At 47.9% G+C, this 18787-nt stretch overlaps 1 protein-coding gene across 3 annotated transcripts in view; it reads right to left on the bottom strand.

Annotated features, from left to right (window-relative positions):
- Positions 1–18787, bottom strand: part of LOC105283081 (neurogenic protein mastermind) — a 138683-nt gene that overhangs the window by 49795 nt on the left and 70101 nt on the right. For 2 of the 3 annotated variants that reach the window (XM_011345541.2, XM_011345542.2), the window contains exon 1: positions 9698–18421. The exons of the other annotated variant lie outside the window; for it this stretch is intronic. In XM_011345541.2, coding sequence (XP_011343843.2) covers positions 9698–9703 — 6 coding nt within the window. In that variant the 5' untranslated portion in view covers positions 9704–18421. Of the gene's footprint in view, positions 1–9697; positions 18422–18787 lie in introns of those variants that run through there. 3 annotated transcript variants of the gene reach the window in all.

The following is an 18787-nucleotide window of genomic DNA, read 5'->3' as shown; positions in this document are numbered from 1 at the left end:
ACGCAAGAGAAGGACGCACATCGACTAGGAAGTTGAAAAGCGGGGGGGGAGGGAGAGAGAGAGAGAGAGAAGAAAACGTTACGCAATCTTGTCGTCGTACTTGTCTGTAATTGCTTATTTATTGCGCTGTCACGCGCTTGTCTCTCTTCGTCACGCGTATCTACGTTGTCTATGCTATCCTTTTTGATATGTTATCCCGTTTTTCCTATACTGCGTTTGTGCGAAACGGTTAATTCCGAGCTTGGCGTAAGTGACAAGCAAACTTTATCACAATTTAGATGTAAAGTCGATAATGAAAACGACAGCTTCGGATAGCGTGCGGATATAGTGCAGTCATCCGAATGAAAGTCAATCAACAGACTTCGCTTACGAGAGTTTTTCTTTCAGATTTACTTGCAAAGACACAGGCGTAGTATATAAGTAATATCGTCAAAATATTATATGTACATGCGCTTCGTCTGATCTACGATATAGTTTCCGCGTCGATCGCGTCGATAAACGTTGATCTTAGCCGAACGCAGAAGAAAAATCTTGATATCAAGACAACAAAACGACTCTTATTCAAAGAAAAAAAAGAAACGAATAAGATATAAAATACAAATTTTATCGTTTCCACTATATGAAAAAATCATTTATTCCCAATAGATTCCCTCCACATGCGGCAACATGTAATGATGCATACAGTAACGTCGGTGAAATTTCGCGAAATTATTCAGCACGCGCGTGGGAGGCGTCCACTTGCAATGTGCGGCCACACGCACGCGACAAGTTTTTACGTGTAAATCGCGTGGTGCGTTGCCAATTGCGTGCACATTACGGCATCAAGCGCTCCGCGGATATATCCTGCCGCCGTTCGCTTATCCGAGCGTCTCAGACATCGTACTGCAGTCTATTCACGGCAATAATAACCCGTCGGCTCCCTCGCAAAATTGCTCGATACGTCGCACCCGACACAACGACGATTTCGCCGATGAAGAAACAAAGCTCGTACGTACTCGCAACGTGTCCGCACGGCCGATTCGTTAAATAACTTCTCGCTCGAGAAATAGCTCGCTTGAGACCACTTCGTTTCATTGAAATATCAACATTAATTGTATATAAAAAAATAATTTCTAAGCAAAACTATGGTTGCTCTCCTTCCTTCCTCGATTAATTAATACGACGATAAAGTTGACAGGACTCGTTCCCCAGTTAATTAGATTAGTTTTCTCGACTGCAGCAGCGCACGTTGCGATTTTTCGATGGATCGCCAAGAAGGAGAGCAGGGTACGCGAGAGGAAGAACGAAGCAGATCGATCGGGAGCTGCAACCGCTACTCGAGGCTGTGGTGCGCGGCGCTTTTCACCGTGGCGATAAATTCTGGAACTTGCAAGCTCGGAACACCGACATGCAGGGCTGCCGTAGCCGCTACTACTACCATCGCCACTACCCACTACTACCACCGCGACCGTCGCCGCCGCCACCCCGTACCTCACGAAAGCTCTCGTGCAAAATATTTCAGTATCCCGGTGGTGCAACTCGCCTGGCCCTTCGTCGAGCGCGTCGGATTGATTATTGAACAAACAGTGTGATACCCGTCGACTTAGGTTTCCGCGACGATTCCCCAGAAAGTCTGTAATACGCACGATGCTTGCAATTAGAAGCTGCGATCAAGATTTCAAATTACTCGATCGACGGCACGCCAAGTTTTATACAAAATCAAGTAGATGATTCCCGTCTGTTTGATGCAAGTAGATTGATGTAGAGATTTTAATTATTAATGGAAGAGTATATATATGTATCATGTTCTTTCTTCTCAGCAGGCAACGGGTGACGTATTTCTTCGCGTCGCAGAAAAATTTTTTAAAACATTTATATACTGGCATATCTGTATATTTTATTATTCATACAGTACATTTTAATATCGTAATACGAGATCTTTGCCAGTGCACAACCAAGGGATCACACGTAAATACGAATTTCATATTAAAATCGAGATATCAATTGACGGATTAACAATATCTATCGAGCTTTTGTAGAAAATAATTATAATATTTTGTAAAATAAGAGCGAACTATTTCAAGTATGTTACTGCACATGTATGTTATTATGTGTATTATTATTATATGTATTATATATATATATATATATATATATATATATATATATATATGTTATTAGATGTATTATTGCATAAGCAACGTTCGATCGCCGTCCGCGATCTCTGCCATTTGTGACGTTCGTTTTATCGACAATACGCTAACATACGTTTCCTTTCGGCGTTAAAACTTTACGTCGAGGCGTTTGATTCGTTTTACGGGCATACACCTGCGCGAGGGAAGAAGGGCGCTTTAATTATTCGCGGAGTGATCCTTTATTCATACTTCCTATCTCGCGGCGCAGTAGAAACGCTTGATTAAAAACAGTGTCGGCGATGAGCATCTCCCACGAAATTGTTCGTACGCGCAAGGGAACCGAAAGCAATTGCGCTTTATAAAATAACTGTAACAACTAAATAATATGATTCGTAAAAGAGATCGTTTAGGCAAATTGTCTGGAAGAAGCAGACGCGTAACATTTTTGCTTACTAATTTCCGAAATATAATGCCAAGTAAATCTTATTTTAGTTATATTTGCCCGCGACACCCCGTACAATCCGTCACCGACGCTCAAACACGAGCGAAGGGTTACAGCAAGTATAGGGCATCGACTTTTGGGACGCGTTGCCGCGAGATATCGATCCTTTCGACCTCCTTCGTCCTCCGCGGTTCTCCTCTCACTCTTCTCTCCTCGCATCGAGAAAACGTTTACATTGACGCGTCAACTTCTCGAGAGTCGGTTTGCATGAAAATTGACTCGCGAATGCGTAGAATAAAGAAAGAAAGGGAGATGCAACGGTTCGAACGAAGACGGAATCGCCGTCGATTAGATCTCGGTGAACTTTATCCGCGAGGAGGAGCAACTTCCGGTGTGAGAGTTGCCGTTAAGTCTCCGTCACACCGTGAAAAGCTCTCGATTCTCTCCGATCGATGCGCGCGGACCTGCTTTGACCGCCGCGTCTCGCCGCGTTCATCCCCATCACGTATCGATGCGATAATGTCAACGACATAACGCTGGAGTATACTGGGGTACGCGATATGTAACATCGTGGCACGAGATAATGGGTGCCAGCACACTGGTACGAAATGAGATTTCAACGTATAACTGAGATTTCCCTGATTTATACAAAATTCATACGTATTCGTGCAACGTAATTCCAATTAAGTTACTATGTACGAGTCTTGTACAATTTGCAGCGTGGAGCGCGATACACGAATACGCCCGGAGCTTCATTCAAATCGCGCGAGTTGTTTCCGGAACGTGCCGTTGCGCGCAATTCGAAATAACACGCGAAAACAACGCTGGTTTAATCCATCACGCGTACGATAATTCATGATTCCGCCCCAGTTTCAACGTCGAATTTCTTCACCGAGGAAGGTGCCTGTCCTCCCTCTCCCGGGACACCACACCGAGCTTTATTAACTCCTCGTGATTTACAGCCGCCCTCGCCGGTGATACGTTTCCCTTCGTTCGAAATGAGCGCGCGCGAGTCGCGATTTAATTGCGAAAGAGTACGAGACGGCGACGGATGATTTACAGCCGCTCCGTTACGGCATCATTCCCGATACGGCTCGTTACGAATCCGCCGTATCGCCATTTGTAATGCGTGGAGCTGCGAGCTCGCGAGATCACACGAGAGCGCGATCCTTGATCGGAGATAACGATTGAATCGGAGCTTGCAACGTCGAGCACAGAAAATAATCAATACGTAAACGCGGAACATTCCAAGAACACGCGTTGAACCGTCAGTTGCACGAACGTTATTTTGAGGAAAGTCGATGCAAGTCGTTAAACGCAGAACCTAATAAATCACGAATCGAAAATGGCTATTTCCCGAGCGAATAACTTTAGTCTTTCCTCGCTCGATTTGTTATTGCGGAATGCAGGTAACGTCACTCAAGTCGCGGTCGGGACAGTTGGGAAAGAAACACAAAGTAACTATTCCTGGAGTATAACTGGCGCGATACGGTATTATCGATTAAGTATTACGGAAGCCGTACTAAAGATATAACTCGACCAGACAGCGCTACACGTGTAGCCGTAATTACTATTGCCTTACGTTGACGTAAACGATTTTATTTGATAGTTGAATCATCAAAAATCTCAGATGCTTCGGTGGTGATGACGTGATTTCCAGCAATCCTGCTGAAGCATATACCGCGGTATCTTTCCAAGAGCTGTTCAGCTTAGGATCAAACGTAAAACCGTGAAATTTTCCAGGTTTTGTCGTAGTCTTTCGTTTTTCGGAGTCAGATTGAGAGATTCTCGTCTGAAAAAGTCTCAACACTGGAAGATCATTGAACGAGAGGAGGTGGCCAATCGCGACCGTCAGCGCGCTTGGAGACTCGCCAGATACGCGGCGCGTCCGAGAGGCCGATAAACGAGCCGCGAATTCGCAAACTCGATCAGCTTCTCTCTTGCCGTGTCGAGTGGCATCGCGCGAGGTAGACCGGCGACAACCGGCAACGGGGGCGATACGTGCAGAGACTCGCGCGGCAAGTTCTCGGTGTACGTACGTAGTCGAACGCGCGGGAGTTCAGGCCAAAGTCTAACAGACACGACACACCTCCGACCTTCCTATCGATCTGCGGCTGGAGGTTTTACGCGTCCTCTACCCTCCGTAAGCTCGACGACCCTCTTCCCGCTCTCTCTCTGTCTGACTTGGTCTGAGTCTCTCTCTCTCTCTCTCCCTCTCTCTCTTTCGCACTACCCCTTGCTCTCAGCCGTATAACCCTCTTTCGCTCCCTCCCTTTCTCCTTCTCACAGTGCCCAAGTCCTGGCGAGAAGGAAAGGCAAACCTGCCTGCCGAGCCCCTCGCCATGAGAACGAGTTTCTCGTCCACCACCTTCTCCTCCTCTTCCTCCATCACCACCACCACCACCACTGGCTTCTCTGCCTCCTCTTCCACCTCGGCACTCGCAAGCCCGCACCCTCGCAACCCGTTTCTATCGCATCCCTCGTCACCTATGGGGTTTACCAGAGGGAGAGAAGAAAAGGAGACGGAATGGCATGAGAAGAGAAAGAGAGCCAATAATGTGTCTTTACGACTTCGCGCTTTCACAACACAGCCGCGCCGCGGCTATGCGCACCACGTCGCGGCTGTTCTCGATTTGATTTAAAGACGAGCTGCTGTTTTAGCTGCCTTGCGCGCATACCGAGATATCGAACCCGGCGGTGTTCCGGTCATCTGCTCAGATCGACCACCGCGTAAAAGTATCCATGTCTCAATCTGTGGGAACCGTTTGCGTAAGATAATCGCAATCACTGCATATTTAACAATTTTAATTATCGAAAGTCAAAATGCAAACGATTAAAATTCTTTTACATAATTGTAATTAAATTAAAATCAAATAATCTCCATGACGACACGCGTACCGTTTCTGAGGAGCGATAATTCCGAGGCGCTCACCATAAATAAGCGGTGGCGATGATGCACGAGAGAAGAACACCACACCAATAATGAATTCGGCTGATCTCTCGTGAAAGTGGAAGCTATCGCAAAATCCGTCAAGGAGACGCGCCACCTTCTCCTTTCTCGCTTCTTCCTTTGAAATTTTTCTCTCCGTTCTCTTCCTTTCTCTCCGTTACCGGACGAGAGCGAGTGGCAAGCGCTATGGCCAAAGTCCAGAAAACTGAAACCAGAAATTCTCTCTCTCTTGCGTGCGCGCGCGTGCGCACGCTTGCGGGCGTTCGGTATTTCTGGACATGGGCGCGCGAGAATTCATGGCCGGAACGACTTTTCGTCACGCTGGAAATTAGTTGAGAAACGCAGCGGTTTATCACGTCGTAAACCATGCTCGGGCGCGTCGCGTAGCGGAATTGCTCGCACCGGCCTATACTGGCTTCTTTTCTATTATTTTTCTTGATGAGAATCATGAAACATCCAATCTCTGTACGTCGATTCTATTAAACCAAGAAATAATTTATAAATTTTATAATATCTAAAAAAGTTAAGATTAATATACAAGTTCCAGATCAATAGTCTGCTGATCATTATGCAGCTCTGCTAGATATAGCAAATATTAGCAACGTTGACAGCACAGATAATCTGATAGACTGAATGTCTATATCATCTTTCATGATATTCTGTAAGAACTAACACAAGATTCGTAAAAATAATGCAATAACAAAAGTACCAAAAACAGAAAGTAAAAGAAATTGACATAAAAGTGTAGAGGAATCAAGATGAGAAGGAATGCGAATAAGAGCTAACGTAGGCAAACAAGAGGAGAGAAGAGGATGAAACAGAGAGAGAGAGAGAGAGAGAGAGTGCGCGTGAGAGAGTACACGAAAGAGGGAAAAAGAGAGCTCTGAATGACAGTGGCGCGAACATATCTGCAGCCGCGTGCGCGTCGCGACGCGCGTCCACCGTTGCGCATCCGCGCAGTACGAAACGGTGTTTAATGCGCGCGAGTCACGAATCACGATTATTTCGGACGGTTCTCTCCCTCCGGCACTCCACCGCCATCTCCGCGCTCGTTTTCTCTCTCTTCCTCTCTTTCTGTTTTTCTCGTCGCTGCATCGACCGTCTTCGTTGCCACGATGCACACGCTAAATATATCTTTTACGGACACACACAAACACACGCACACACAAGAGAGACTATCGACAGAACCGCAGAGAGCGAGAGACGTCGGATTCCCGTTTAAAGCGTACCCTAATAACCCATCCAAGGTCATCGAGCGAGTATTCTCGTGGTCCAAATCGAGAGTTTCGAGACGTGCGCACTTTTTTGAAAAGCATGCATCGCGGTATCATGGAAGTTGACGTAAATCGGCCGACCTTGTACCACCTAAAATCAATTGCACAATTGACTGCTATAATCAGGAAAAAGATGACAATTAGTAAATTAGTAGATGTATCATCTTCCTTGGTGAATCGCTTTCCCTATTCCCCTCTGCGAGATTCTGCACTAAGAAACTGTCTCAACGTAATAATACAGATAGCATAGCGATCTAGGGATGCGATTTCGACGAGCGCCCACGCGTGACCGAAGTAAATTTATCACAACGAATTGGCGAATCTATCGCTTGTTTAGCAACACACGCTCTATTTTCGCTGTAAGGCAACGAATCTGCTGCAAACGACTATCGATTCGCCATTTTTTAATCAAGATATCATTAATATCTTACAAAATTTAATGCCAAAACTTAATCTTGCTACGAAATATAATACAATAACTTGAACTTACAAAATAATCTTCCTTGTACGCACGAATGCGTGCATCACTTTCGCTGATCGGTACGGTAGCGAGATATCGATGCCTCGATGCCTCTTGTTTTCGGCTATGTTAAAAAAATGAGCACAAGGACAACCCGAAATTTCGCGTCAAATACTCGATTGTTACTGAAAGAGCGACAGAGACACAGACAGACAGAGAGCGAAAGAGAGGGAGGGGGGGGGGGACGGAGGACGCAATATGTACCGACTTTCCTCAATACCAGTACGTTGGATGCGATTGTCGTCCTCGTTATCGCGCTTCTGACGTCGCCGATAACGGCCAAGCACGTACACGTACGTACGTACATATGCATGCTGGGTTCTGCAGCATCGATCGTCAATAGTGCGCGATCCGCGTGGCATGAAACGCCCTGACAGAGGAAGAGAAGGCCTCCTCCGCATCGCGGCTCGCTCCGTTGCATTGCCGCCGGCTCGTTCGTTTCCGCAGGTCGCTTCGGCGCGTCTCGGCTTCGCAGTGCGCGCCCGGCGCGTAATCAAGTGATATAAATAATTCCGACGCATAGCCATGAGCCCGTCTGCCCCCGCCCGCCCGCCCGTCTGCTCGTTCGTCCGTCCATGCGAGGTTTAATCCTCTGTTATGACACGCCAGAAATCGGGATTTGACGCATGCTTAGCAAATTTCGATTCGAAATTCCATCGCGGAAAATCATTTATTTGCAAGACATATCGTAAATACGTGAGAGAGAGACACGCATTTATCTAAATCTTAAAACCGATAAATTTCTAAGATCCTCAAAATATAATAATTTTCATCAATTTGCATAATATGTAAACACGTGAATAATCATGATGATGCTATTGTGCACGACCGTTCCCGAAAATTAATGCTGCTTTAACGCGCGAGCTTAATTTCACTGAATTACGTATAGTACTTGAGGTATAACAGGAATCAAAGTTCTCTCGGCGAACACTGCAGTATACATTGGGTACTACTAAGAAAGCTAACTTTGTACAGATAACAGTTATGAACTAGAACTCGCATTGTAAACCGTGCTGAAAGCATAGCACAGTTACGTTAATATCGCTAGACTAATTTTGATTCGTCGATGAAACGCGGAGGATAGCGGAATGCATCGCGAGTTTTCGCGTTACCTTATACTCAAAAGATTTTATTATAATTTAAATTTTCTAACGGCAGTCGCGGCGCTTGTTGATCGAAAGATTGCCCGATCGACGAGCGAAGCGTCGAGGAAGCGACAACGGTCGCGGTCGTAGACTCTGGAAAATACCGGAGAGTACCGGAACGGTACAGCACGGCCGCCGTGTATGACTGGCCGATTTCGCCGACTGACGCCCCGGATCGCGAACCGGTCATTAGTGCAACGGAACCGGTGCATCAGGGACAGGTAGAACGCGCGCGGAATGTCCGCGGGCCGCGCGGCGCGATGGACGTGCCCCTATTATCGGTCGCTCGACCGTCAGGATGCCGTTAGACACACGACGGTCAATCTATTGTCCTACGTGCGCGCATGCAGTCATCCCCTCCCTCCTGCGGGCGAGTTCCCGCGAGCGAAAGATGCGCTCGGGCGGACGATCGTGCGCGAGACTTTAACCGGACGACAAAATTAGCTCGTCGCTCGAGCGCGCTGCGCGAGGAGAACCTCGCGGCTGCTCGTCCGCAGCGATATTATCGAATTTACGATACCGCGTTCTCAAACATCCGGCCTTCGCGCGGCCCGTTCGCGGTTCCGTTTTACAGGCACGTAAGCTCCGATAATTGTTAGTTACCATATTTCTTTTCATTTTCATTTCATTTATTCTTAGCTCGAAATCATTGTCAGGCTGTACGAAAATTGTATCCTTCATTCCCAATCGCTATTACAGATCGATTAAAGAAGCGAGAGACGCGACGAGAGCAATCGAGTGCAACGCGTACACGAAAACAGAACGCCATTCGAGAAGCCAAGAATGCCACGATGCGGTTTCAAAGTCCCGGCGACGGGCAAAACGCTCGTCTCGTCTCCTCTCCTCTCTGCTCAGCCATTCAGCTCGAGGGAGCAGTGGTATATCGCAACGCAAACTTACGGTACGGATGCACCTGTGTGTTATGCTCCGAGAGACAAGAGGTGCGATTTTAATACAAACAGACGCGCAGGTCTGCCACGGTGTGTAACACAGTTACGACGGTCAGCAGTTTCCGGTTACCTCAGGTGGCCGAGAGGAGAATGGAAGGGGCGCGGGAAACGAAGAACGCCAAGTATATCGCGCACCTTCTGTTGTAAACGCTTCCTCTATCACAAGACAACTTAAATATGACTCCTTTGATTCTCCTATTGGTACGAGCGTGACCTGGCGCGATCATCGTATCAAGGAAATGAAACCTCGCACCGATCAAGCAGTCTCAATATTTTCAGAAGAAACGAAAACATATACGTACCATCATTCCAGGTAGTCTAATGTGGCACAAACGACGTGACAGAAGGAAGATATCATTTCATAGAGAGGCCACCCGGGCCTGAGGCCCCGGCTGAGGGGGGCCCACCATGCCCTTCCAGGTTTTTTCTTCTATGCGTTATATAAATGCAATAAACTGTCTTCGAAACGCTCGTCCAAGTAACTTTCTCACCACGTAAATATTAATAAAACTTAAGTGTCATTTTTTATATCACTTTGTCCCGTAATACTGTTCCTTCCTGGTTGCTTGCTCCTTTGCCGGATTGTCCTCTAATCCGCCGATGTCGTTAACGCTCCCGAGTAATCACGAACCGTGAATAGTTATTAAAGACTCAATGTCGTTCGATCATTAGCGAATGACAACGTACGTTCAACGAACGTGCCCGACACACTTGTCCGCTTCGAACGCGATCGCGCGTTTGATTCGATTATACCGTTACCTCGATGGCATCGAATGACAGTTAAACGCCACTCGAACCGGAAAAAGCGCGACAAACTGCATTCAAGAGTCTTCGCTTAATTCGTTCGTGCTTCCGCCGTTGTCCTAAACGTCACTCAATCCCTTTGTATACTTTGTTCACGTTCTCGGTACGTGCCGATCTCCGTGGTATCGATCGTTCGTGAAATATAATGCCCTTCTAACAATTTGACTAGCTATCATCACCGTCGACGCACCAGCGTATCGATGTCGTCGCGCGTCTGTCTTTCGCACAGTTTGAGAGATTCCTTCTCGTTGCACCCGGCTCGAGTCGTTCGAGTTACCGATCCTCTTTCCCTTACGAGAGAGCGTGACACTTGTTTAGACGTGGTTTCACACGCTGTCGCGGTATCGGCCGCTATTACCTGACCTCTGAACTCACCGGATTCTCACAGTCGGCGGCGAACCAGACAGCGACAGATACGTATCGCTGATAACGCGCATCGACCGCGAAAAACGCAGTCGAAGCAATGCGGCTGTTTACGGCGTCTCGACAGCGTGCGACGTAGTTTCGCGGCCTTTTCGCGAGAGAGAGGAGGGGGAGAGGGGAGACAGAGACAGAGAGAGAGAGAGAGAGAGAGAGAGAGAGAGAAGGAAAGACAGTCACAAAGGGTTTTCCGCGACAGATTCACACTTTGCGAACATAGTCTAAAGTTATAATCTCTGTTTGCTTAATTGGAGAAATCAACGAGACGCGTTTCTCTTATCAGTACTCATGCGCTATTGCGTCGTATCGCACATGACGCGAACGATGCACGAGACACTTCCGTCCGCAGTCGATCCCTCGATGACCGACGTGCGCGAGAACAGACAAGCACGCACTACGAAATCGCGGACGGCGACCACGCGCGCTTCGATTTTCCCCCCGTAAATCGTCAACAGGTGGTTTTCCGAACGCCGACGCGGAATACGCGCCGCGACGTCACCGAAATACGTCGTCCCGCGTGGACTTCTCACGCGACGACCGTCGTCGCCGTGGTAGTCGGCGCGACGCGACTCGCACGCTCCGACGAGCGAACAGCTGATCACTCGCGCGATCTCGACTCGCTCGGGCTGCTCGCTGGGGTGGGGAAAGCCACACCGCTGTCACTGCTGGTATCGAACGAGCGAAGGAATGCACTCGCCAACGAGCTGCGCGGCACGTTCAAGCCGGGAGGATTTGCGCGATTTCAGCCACCGTCCGCTTACGCGTGCCGCACGAAAACGGAAACTGTTATATCGTCGCTCTCGCCGAATTGTATTCCCACCGTCGACGTTTTTGCTCGTCGATATTCCGCCGGCTGTGCGTATTCGCGCCTTCCTGCTCTCGCGAGGACTATTCTCGTCTCGCGATGGAAGGCACAACGACGCGTTAAGCACGCGTCGCTTCCCCTTCTATCGCGCTCCGCTCTTTTCCATTTCCTGCCTTCTTCTTGCACGCCTCTTCCTTCCTGCCGCTCGTCCTCTAAAACGTCGTCTTCCTCGTCGATCGTTCTCTCGTTCCTTGCTTCCTCGTGCCTGTCCTCGTCGCACGTCCCAGCTGTACGGCGTCTCCTCGTTATAACGTCGTAACGTCGTCGTCCTCGTCCTCGTCGTCGTCGTCTTCTCCGTTGCCCCTTTGCTCACTCGGCTTACAGTACCGGAATCGCGCGCGCCACCCCCCTCGCAGCAGACGCACAGCAGGAGGATGAGACGGGGGCAGGCAACCGGATTCTTTCATACGCGAACATTGGCTGACGACTCTCGTCGTTCGGCGTCGCTGTGCGGTCCTACCACCCTTCGGACGCCAACGAGCGCGAGCGGATATTCGCTGCGTCGCTTTAAACAAAACGAAACGCCGGCACTACGAACGACAGAATCAACGGATCCGCCAAGACACTCACGCACTCGTTCATCCCGCGTCTGATCACGGCATGAAAGCCGGCGCAAGGGATCGAGATTGTTAACGTCGTTGTTCACGTGATTGATCTCGTAATAGTTTTTCTGTCCTCTTTTTCTGATTCTCGGTCAATGACGTGTACGTGCGAGGTGTCACATTTTGTCCAACTACCCGGCAAGGATGTGAAAGTTTAACGCGAGGAAAAAAAAGGTGAATGTCCATTCGCTGAAATCGCCGGCGCGATAAGCACGTACGCCCGAGGGAAACTTCGAGGGAAAGAGGGAGAAGATAAAACTTGATTCAAATTTGATTCAATGAGAAATTACACCGAAAGGACGAAAGGCTCGCAAGAACCTTGGGTGCTCGTCCTGTCGAAGACCGCGAGCGATTGACTCCCGCGCGTCCCGGTCTCTTCGTGGCCGCGGCACGCGTGAGAGAGGAACACGGGAGGGGATTTTCGCGGGAGGGGAGGGCAAGAGAAGCGACGGCCGCTACGGTAGGGCCGGGAGGGCGCGCGCGAGACAGAGAGGACGGATTGGGAGGGTGGATGGGAGAGTACTGAGGTGGAAGCGGTGGCGGCGGTAGCAGCAGCGTGAGTGACGACGAGGGTGGCAGGGAGGAGGTGAGGTGAGTATGGCGCGTGCCACTACACGCTAGCAGGTGGAGTGCGCGTGCCCAGAAATCTCTATCTCTCCCTCTGCGCGTTTCCGCTCTCTTCCCTCGATCCGCCGTTACTCTTTCCTTTCTCGTCTCTCGGCTTCTCTTTCTTCTTTCCTCTTTATCTTTTGTTTTGCTTGTCTTTCGTCTTCGTTTCGTTGTTCGATCGCTGCGTTTTTCCGTCCTTCCGTATATCCAAAAGTGCCTTTTTCCTCCCTTTTCTACCCCTTTTGTCTTGTTTTCTTTCTTTTTCTCTTCTTTCTTTTTTCACGTGTGTAACTTGCGTCTGCGTTGCATTCTTGCTACTTTAAAGTTTCACTTTCGTTACTTGAGACTGTATGGTCGTGCGAACATCATCTTCGAAGCTTATAGCGGTATGCCAACCGAGCACATCACGCGAGTCACAGCGGTGCTATCTCGGCTATAGTGCATCATAATTCGTTTGCATGATAAATCGATTTCTATGATCGGGAGATTTCTGTATTCGTAATATTTACGCTGTACAATCAGCTTGTTCTCTCCTAGTCCGATAAGAGTTGCTAACGAAAGACTCGTTTCATGATAAGCGGTCAGAATATGTAACCAAAGTTACTGCGATAAATTGATAATATTATATATTTTAATACGTCTGTGGATCTAATCGCACAAAAAATGTCTCGCTTTTATTTGTACTTAATAACATTTAAAAAGCTGATGCGTTGTTTCATTTTTTTGACCATAACCATTTGTGTATCATTAGAGTTTCGGGAGTCTAATTTCATGTAGTGCTCCAATTCAGTTCATTATGACCATTCTATTCATCGCTTTACTGGATGTGTGTGTGTCTCAACGCGTTCTCGAGCATCCATTGTGAGCCGTTAAAATCGACAGTCGCTAATCGATGTATCGCTTATCACGCTGCATCTCACAACTACCTCTTCCGCTTGACGCGGGTGATCATCGATTGAGACACGGGAGATCGATCTTGTAAGAAGCACGCGCGAACCCGTCGAGCTACAGTTGTTACAGCGGGACGAATCGCGTCTCTCGCCGCGCCGAGAATGTTTTCCCGCTCGTGTTGTCGCCGCACTGACGACGATACCAACAACAACAACAATAACAACAACAATGACGTCGACGACGACGACAACACAACGACGACGAGCTGTCACGCTGCGCACGTGGCTCGCCAGGAGACGCGAAGCGACGACGTCCCCCCAATATGGAGAACCTGACGCTCCGAGTAGTCGTCAGCCACTGACTACGTGCGTCGCGACCGCCGGGAGGCTTGGTCCCTCTCGTCGAGAGGCACGCGCGGCGGCGGCGCGTCGGCCACGTTCGGTCGGCTTCGCTTTATTCCGCCCTCTCTCTCTCTCTCTCTCTTTCTTTCTCGTCCTCTCCGACCCGGCAAAGCACTATTCTTTGGTGATGCGATCGCGACTCTGCACCGTGCCTGACTCGCTTCGACTCGGTGCCCGAGAGGCCGCTCCTCCACCGTCGTTTCGCCGTCGCCACCGACGCCGCGTACGCCGCCCGATGCCACCCGACTCTGCGGCTTCTAGAACGAACCTTAGTTCCTTCTCCCTGTCCCTCCAACCCGCTCCTCGCTCTAACTACTGTGGGTGTACCGTAACTGCGTACGACCGGTGTATATCGCTCCGATAGTACACGCTGCGAAACATAGTCGGTGTATGATGCCGTACACAGCAGAACGCCGTTTTAATCGCGCGAATTATCGTTACAGCGTAATTCCTCGCATCGCTCAGGCGTGCTTCTAATTGCAATAATTTTCTTGCGGTACCACGAGATAACGGCTTTTTTTCGGTAGGTGTTTAGAGATAAGTGTGCGAGCGCAGAGATCGTTGTTACATCTATTCCTTTCTATCGCATTTGGATTTTTCATTAGGATAATATCAAACAACTACGCTAATTCAATATTATCACAATGATATTATGATGTAATTATTTCGAAGAAATACGCCCGATCAGTTCCTAACGCGAAATTATCTTCAAATGCATTCTTAAAGCAATCGAGTTGAAGAAAACGAAACAATTCGCGGAAAGCGGCACAGTCGCAAGAGCGACTTAAAGGTCTCCCGTACGGAGCTTTTCACACAGGCGCAATCGCGCGACACGTCGCTCGTATACTTGCACGATCTCCTTCTCCTCCTCCACTTGGCCGTCGTTGCGTCATCACGGTGCTTCGCAGTTGCGTCGAGATTCAATGAGGATCAGGCGCGGAAGCGGGCGCGCTGGGGCGCAAGCGAGCGGCCGAGCGAACGCGACGACGACGACGCATCTGTATCGCTCCGCTTGCAGTTACTACAAATCCATCCCAGTGGTTCTCATCCAATTCGATATGATCGGCGCACGTATGTCGAGTGCGTCGAGTGCGCACTATAACGTTTCATTGCATGAGAATACGATTGCAATGATCCAAGGAGCAATCAGACTTCAAGGCGAAAAATCGACCGATAAAATTTTGGTCAGGCGTTTCTTCGTGCTTAATCCACACGTATATACATATACATGCGGAACTTTTGATCGTGCAATACGCGCAATTAACCGCGAATCTTTGATGCTAATGTAATCGATAGGAAGGCGATTATTTGTCGATAGATAATTAGATGGCGAGACGCACACCACGCAGAATGGAAAAGTCCACTGAATGACGGGCGGCTAATTGCGATGCAGATGTTACTCGCGATCGCGGACGCCCGGTACATTCTGTAAATGAGAAGTAAAATTGGTGGATGGCACGCAAACGACCCACAGGAACGTGACGATAATACCGGGACAGCGCAGGACGCCGAGGCTTTTAATTAAAAGTCTAACGTGGCGCCATAAAGGCGATCTCTCACAATAAATGACGCTACCTACGCCGTTGAACGTTCTCTCCTTTTCATTCAGCTGGTATTGAGAATTCGAGAATCCTATTTGAGTTCCTTTTATACGTTTACTTTTCTAAGTGTATTTGCAAACGAAATCTTATTATCATTAAAGTGCGGCAGCGCAGTTTACAACTGCGACCGATTAAAAGATTCGTGACATTTCGAAACCGAGGTTGCGGTTACTTTCGAAATGAGCTGATGCGGATCCACGTAACAGGAGCGTCGTTTGTCCAGCGGGAGAACGACGTAGCACCGAAAATCGTGTCAACGTATACGTGAACAAACGTAACGACCACGTAATGTAACTCTGTTAACGTAAGATGATCTCTCGAGATAAGAAATGACATCACATCGGCTTTCGTTGAATCCTCAGGCGATGGAGGCGAATGCGCTTGGAGAAGAGGGAGAGAAAGGAAGCGGAGTCCTCGTGCAGCCTCTTCGTTGCATCGCGAGATACAAAGCGGCAACCGATTATCTTCGTTGCTACTCCGTCGACTGTTTTCCTCCTCGAGGCATCCCGCGCGTACGTGCCGAACAGCGGCCGCGAAGTAAACGAGCCAGGGTATACGATCGAAGGTCGATTGTAAACGTTTACGATGACGCCGCTGGCTCCGGCTATCGACGTTTACGTTACAGATATACGAGCCGCGAACGACTTGAAGGCCAACTGTAAAAATACGAAGCCGATTCGTAGCCGTAATAAAGATAAGTAAAAATGTGCGCCGCGCTGTGCTCCCGGTAAAGCCCGAGAAAAATATGGCATGCGAGGAAGTATGTTCCTCGCCGTTAACAAAAATGCGCGAAAGACAATTGACGGATGTTTACGTGCGATATGACATCAAAATTGTGAAAAACAGCGTTGTAAGATTAAACGCGGACGGAATAAATTATTCAATGCGAATAAAACAAAATACAGAAACTTTCGCTCCATTTTTAATATAATTTAATCTGTTACATGTGGTACAACGTGGGGGGTAGAATAACATCGCCGCTGCGCAATGGAACAGCTAGCGGTAGCTTCGCTCCCGAGTCTGTGTACGTAAAGTCAATGGAAACGTCAAAAACCTGATTGGATCACGTTCCTTCCTGTCCAACGCGACGAGTACACACACTCTCTCTCTCCCTGTTGGATCTGTCAGCCCGTTATCGAAAGTTCGGCGCGGATTTTTGCCTCGGTCGCAGACCGAGGGATAAAACGTCCGCGGGACACAAATGCAATTTTCATAGCGGACCAAGCTTCGTGCGTTACTTCCGGCTGGTGTATGCTCCATCGAGCATATTTTTCGGATCGGAGTGCCTCCTCTTCTGTTGGAACCAACGAAACCAACGAAACTGTCGGTAGCGACGAGCGAGGCGGCGAAGATAGCGAGAGGCACTGTTACTCGCAGTTCTCTCATTTTTTACGCGCGATATTTTCCGTCCTGTTTCCGGTTAGCTTGTACGTGCATGTAACGGAAAGAATACCCGAGAGAAGACAAAAAGAAGGAACAAGTCGCAAACGAGAGAAGGGACGAAGGCGGGTGATCGAGATGTCGATGCCGTTTCTCGCTGATTTGTGAGATCATTCCATTCGCCTTTTTCCTTTTCGTTCTGCCTTCTTCTCATGATTTCTTTCGCTCGTCTTTCCGCTCTGTTTGTCGCATTGCCAGATTCCTGGATTTGTTCCATACATAATCAGCGATTCGATGAAACAGATTCGACCGACGACACCAACGTCTCATTCCATACAAAATTTCGTCAGAGTAATAAAACGATCGATCGTCAGTTCCTAATTATATAAACAGATGGAATTGCGTTCATAATGCTTCGGTGATGAATAGAGCCTTTGAAAAAAGAAAAGAAACTCAAGAGAAAATTCGTCGACGCGTCGTCATGTCGTCCACGAAAAAGGAGAGATAGATGAAACAACGGAAACATAAAATGATAACTAAACAGGTGCGTCGGAGATTTCGCAGTTTCGTGGGAAACAGGGAAGAAACACCGACAAGAGGATAGAAGAAAGTGACGCCGTTGTCTCGCGTTTCCTTTCTTCCGCGGTCTCGCGGCTCGATCTCGTCGGCGCGATGTTCATCCCCCACGGGGTGAAAATGGGGCGAAAGTGCAGTCGCGCTTGCGCTCTGTCAGTGTCTCAATCTGCCGACTGATACTGTCGCACGGACCGACGGCATATACTCGTCACTTCAACGACTCGGTCGCACCCGCAACCGTGCTTTAGTCGCGTACAGAAATCTTCGCAGTCGCGAGAACGTCGAGAAAGAGGAAGGGGGGAATTTTCTGTCAAACAGATAAAACTCCAAATTAGATGATCTTTAGTGTTACAAGGCTATACGTTTATCTCACATTTCATTTAATCGAAATGTGAACCGTTCGATTGCCTCGAAGAAATATCGTTTACAACGCGAAGATAATCGCGTCAAGTCGCCGCGACGTGATCACCGTACGTGACGTTTAAGAAATCACGGGTTAAACTGTTACGGCGCCTCATGTAATTTAATCGCAGGAAACAATTCCAATTTTGCATGCATAACGTCGCGTAGTGCGCACGACAGATCATAACGCACACATCCAAGAATGTTACCAAGATACGCGCATGTTATGTGCCTTCTTGTCGTGGAATAATCTTCCAAGACTGTCAAATATCGGTCCATGCAAATGATCTATTATTCGTTTTCAGGAGTTAATTATCTCGCTTGCTTTGAGCGACTCGAGATACTCGTGCTGCATCATTCCAAATTGTTGTAAAAAGATCGTTCTAAGGTGTGCAAATTATTTCAGTGCTTTTTTAAAGAAAAATCACCTTTTATTATAAAAAAAATAAATCATACTAATATAATAAAGAGGTAAAGTTTGTTCCATTGTTCGGGGTAATCTCAGAAACTACTAAACCGATTTGAAAAATTCTTTCACTGGTGGATAGCTTAGATCTTCCTGAGTAACATAGACTATGTGCAATCGTCTTGCAACTTCTAAAAATGTGCGCGTCGCAAAAAAATACGTTCTTTATGCTTTATATTTTCCAAATATACCGAGCGCGCGAAGCGCGCGAGGAACAAGCGCCAGCTAGTATATAATAAACATGTAAATCTTCAAAATATTCATTTCATCATTTTCTAATACTTTTCTGTATCTATTGGGCAGTTGACGAATTTCCTCTCAAAAAAAAAGAAAGTAAATAAAGACTCAATTTAAAAAACAAAAAGCAATTAATTT

The sequence above is a fragment of the Ooceraea biroi genome, chromosome 5 (assembly GCF_003672135.1).
Source record: "Ooceraea biroi isolate clonal line C1 chromosome 5, Obir_v5.4, whole genome shotgun sequence".
NCBI classification, from domain to species: domain Eukaryota; kingdom Metazoa; phylum Arthropoda; class Insecta; order Hymenoptera; family Formicidae; genus Ooceraea; species Ooceraea biroi.
Note: the sequence above shows the minus strand (reverse complement) of the source record. Positions and strands in the feature narration are given on the sequence as shown.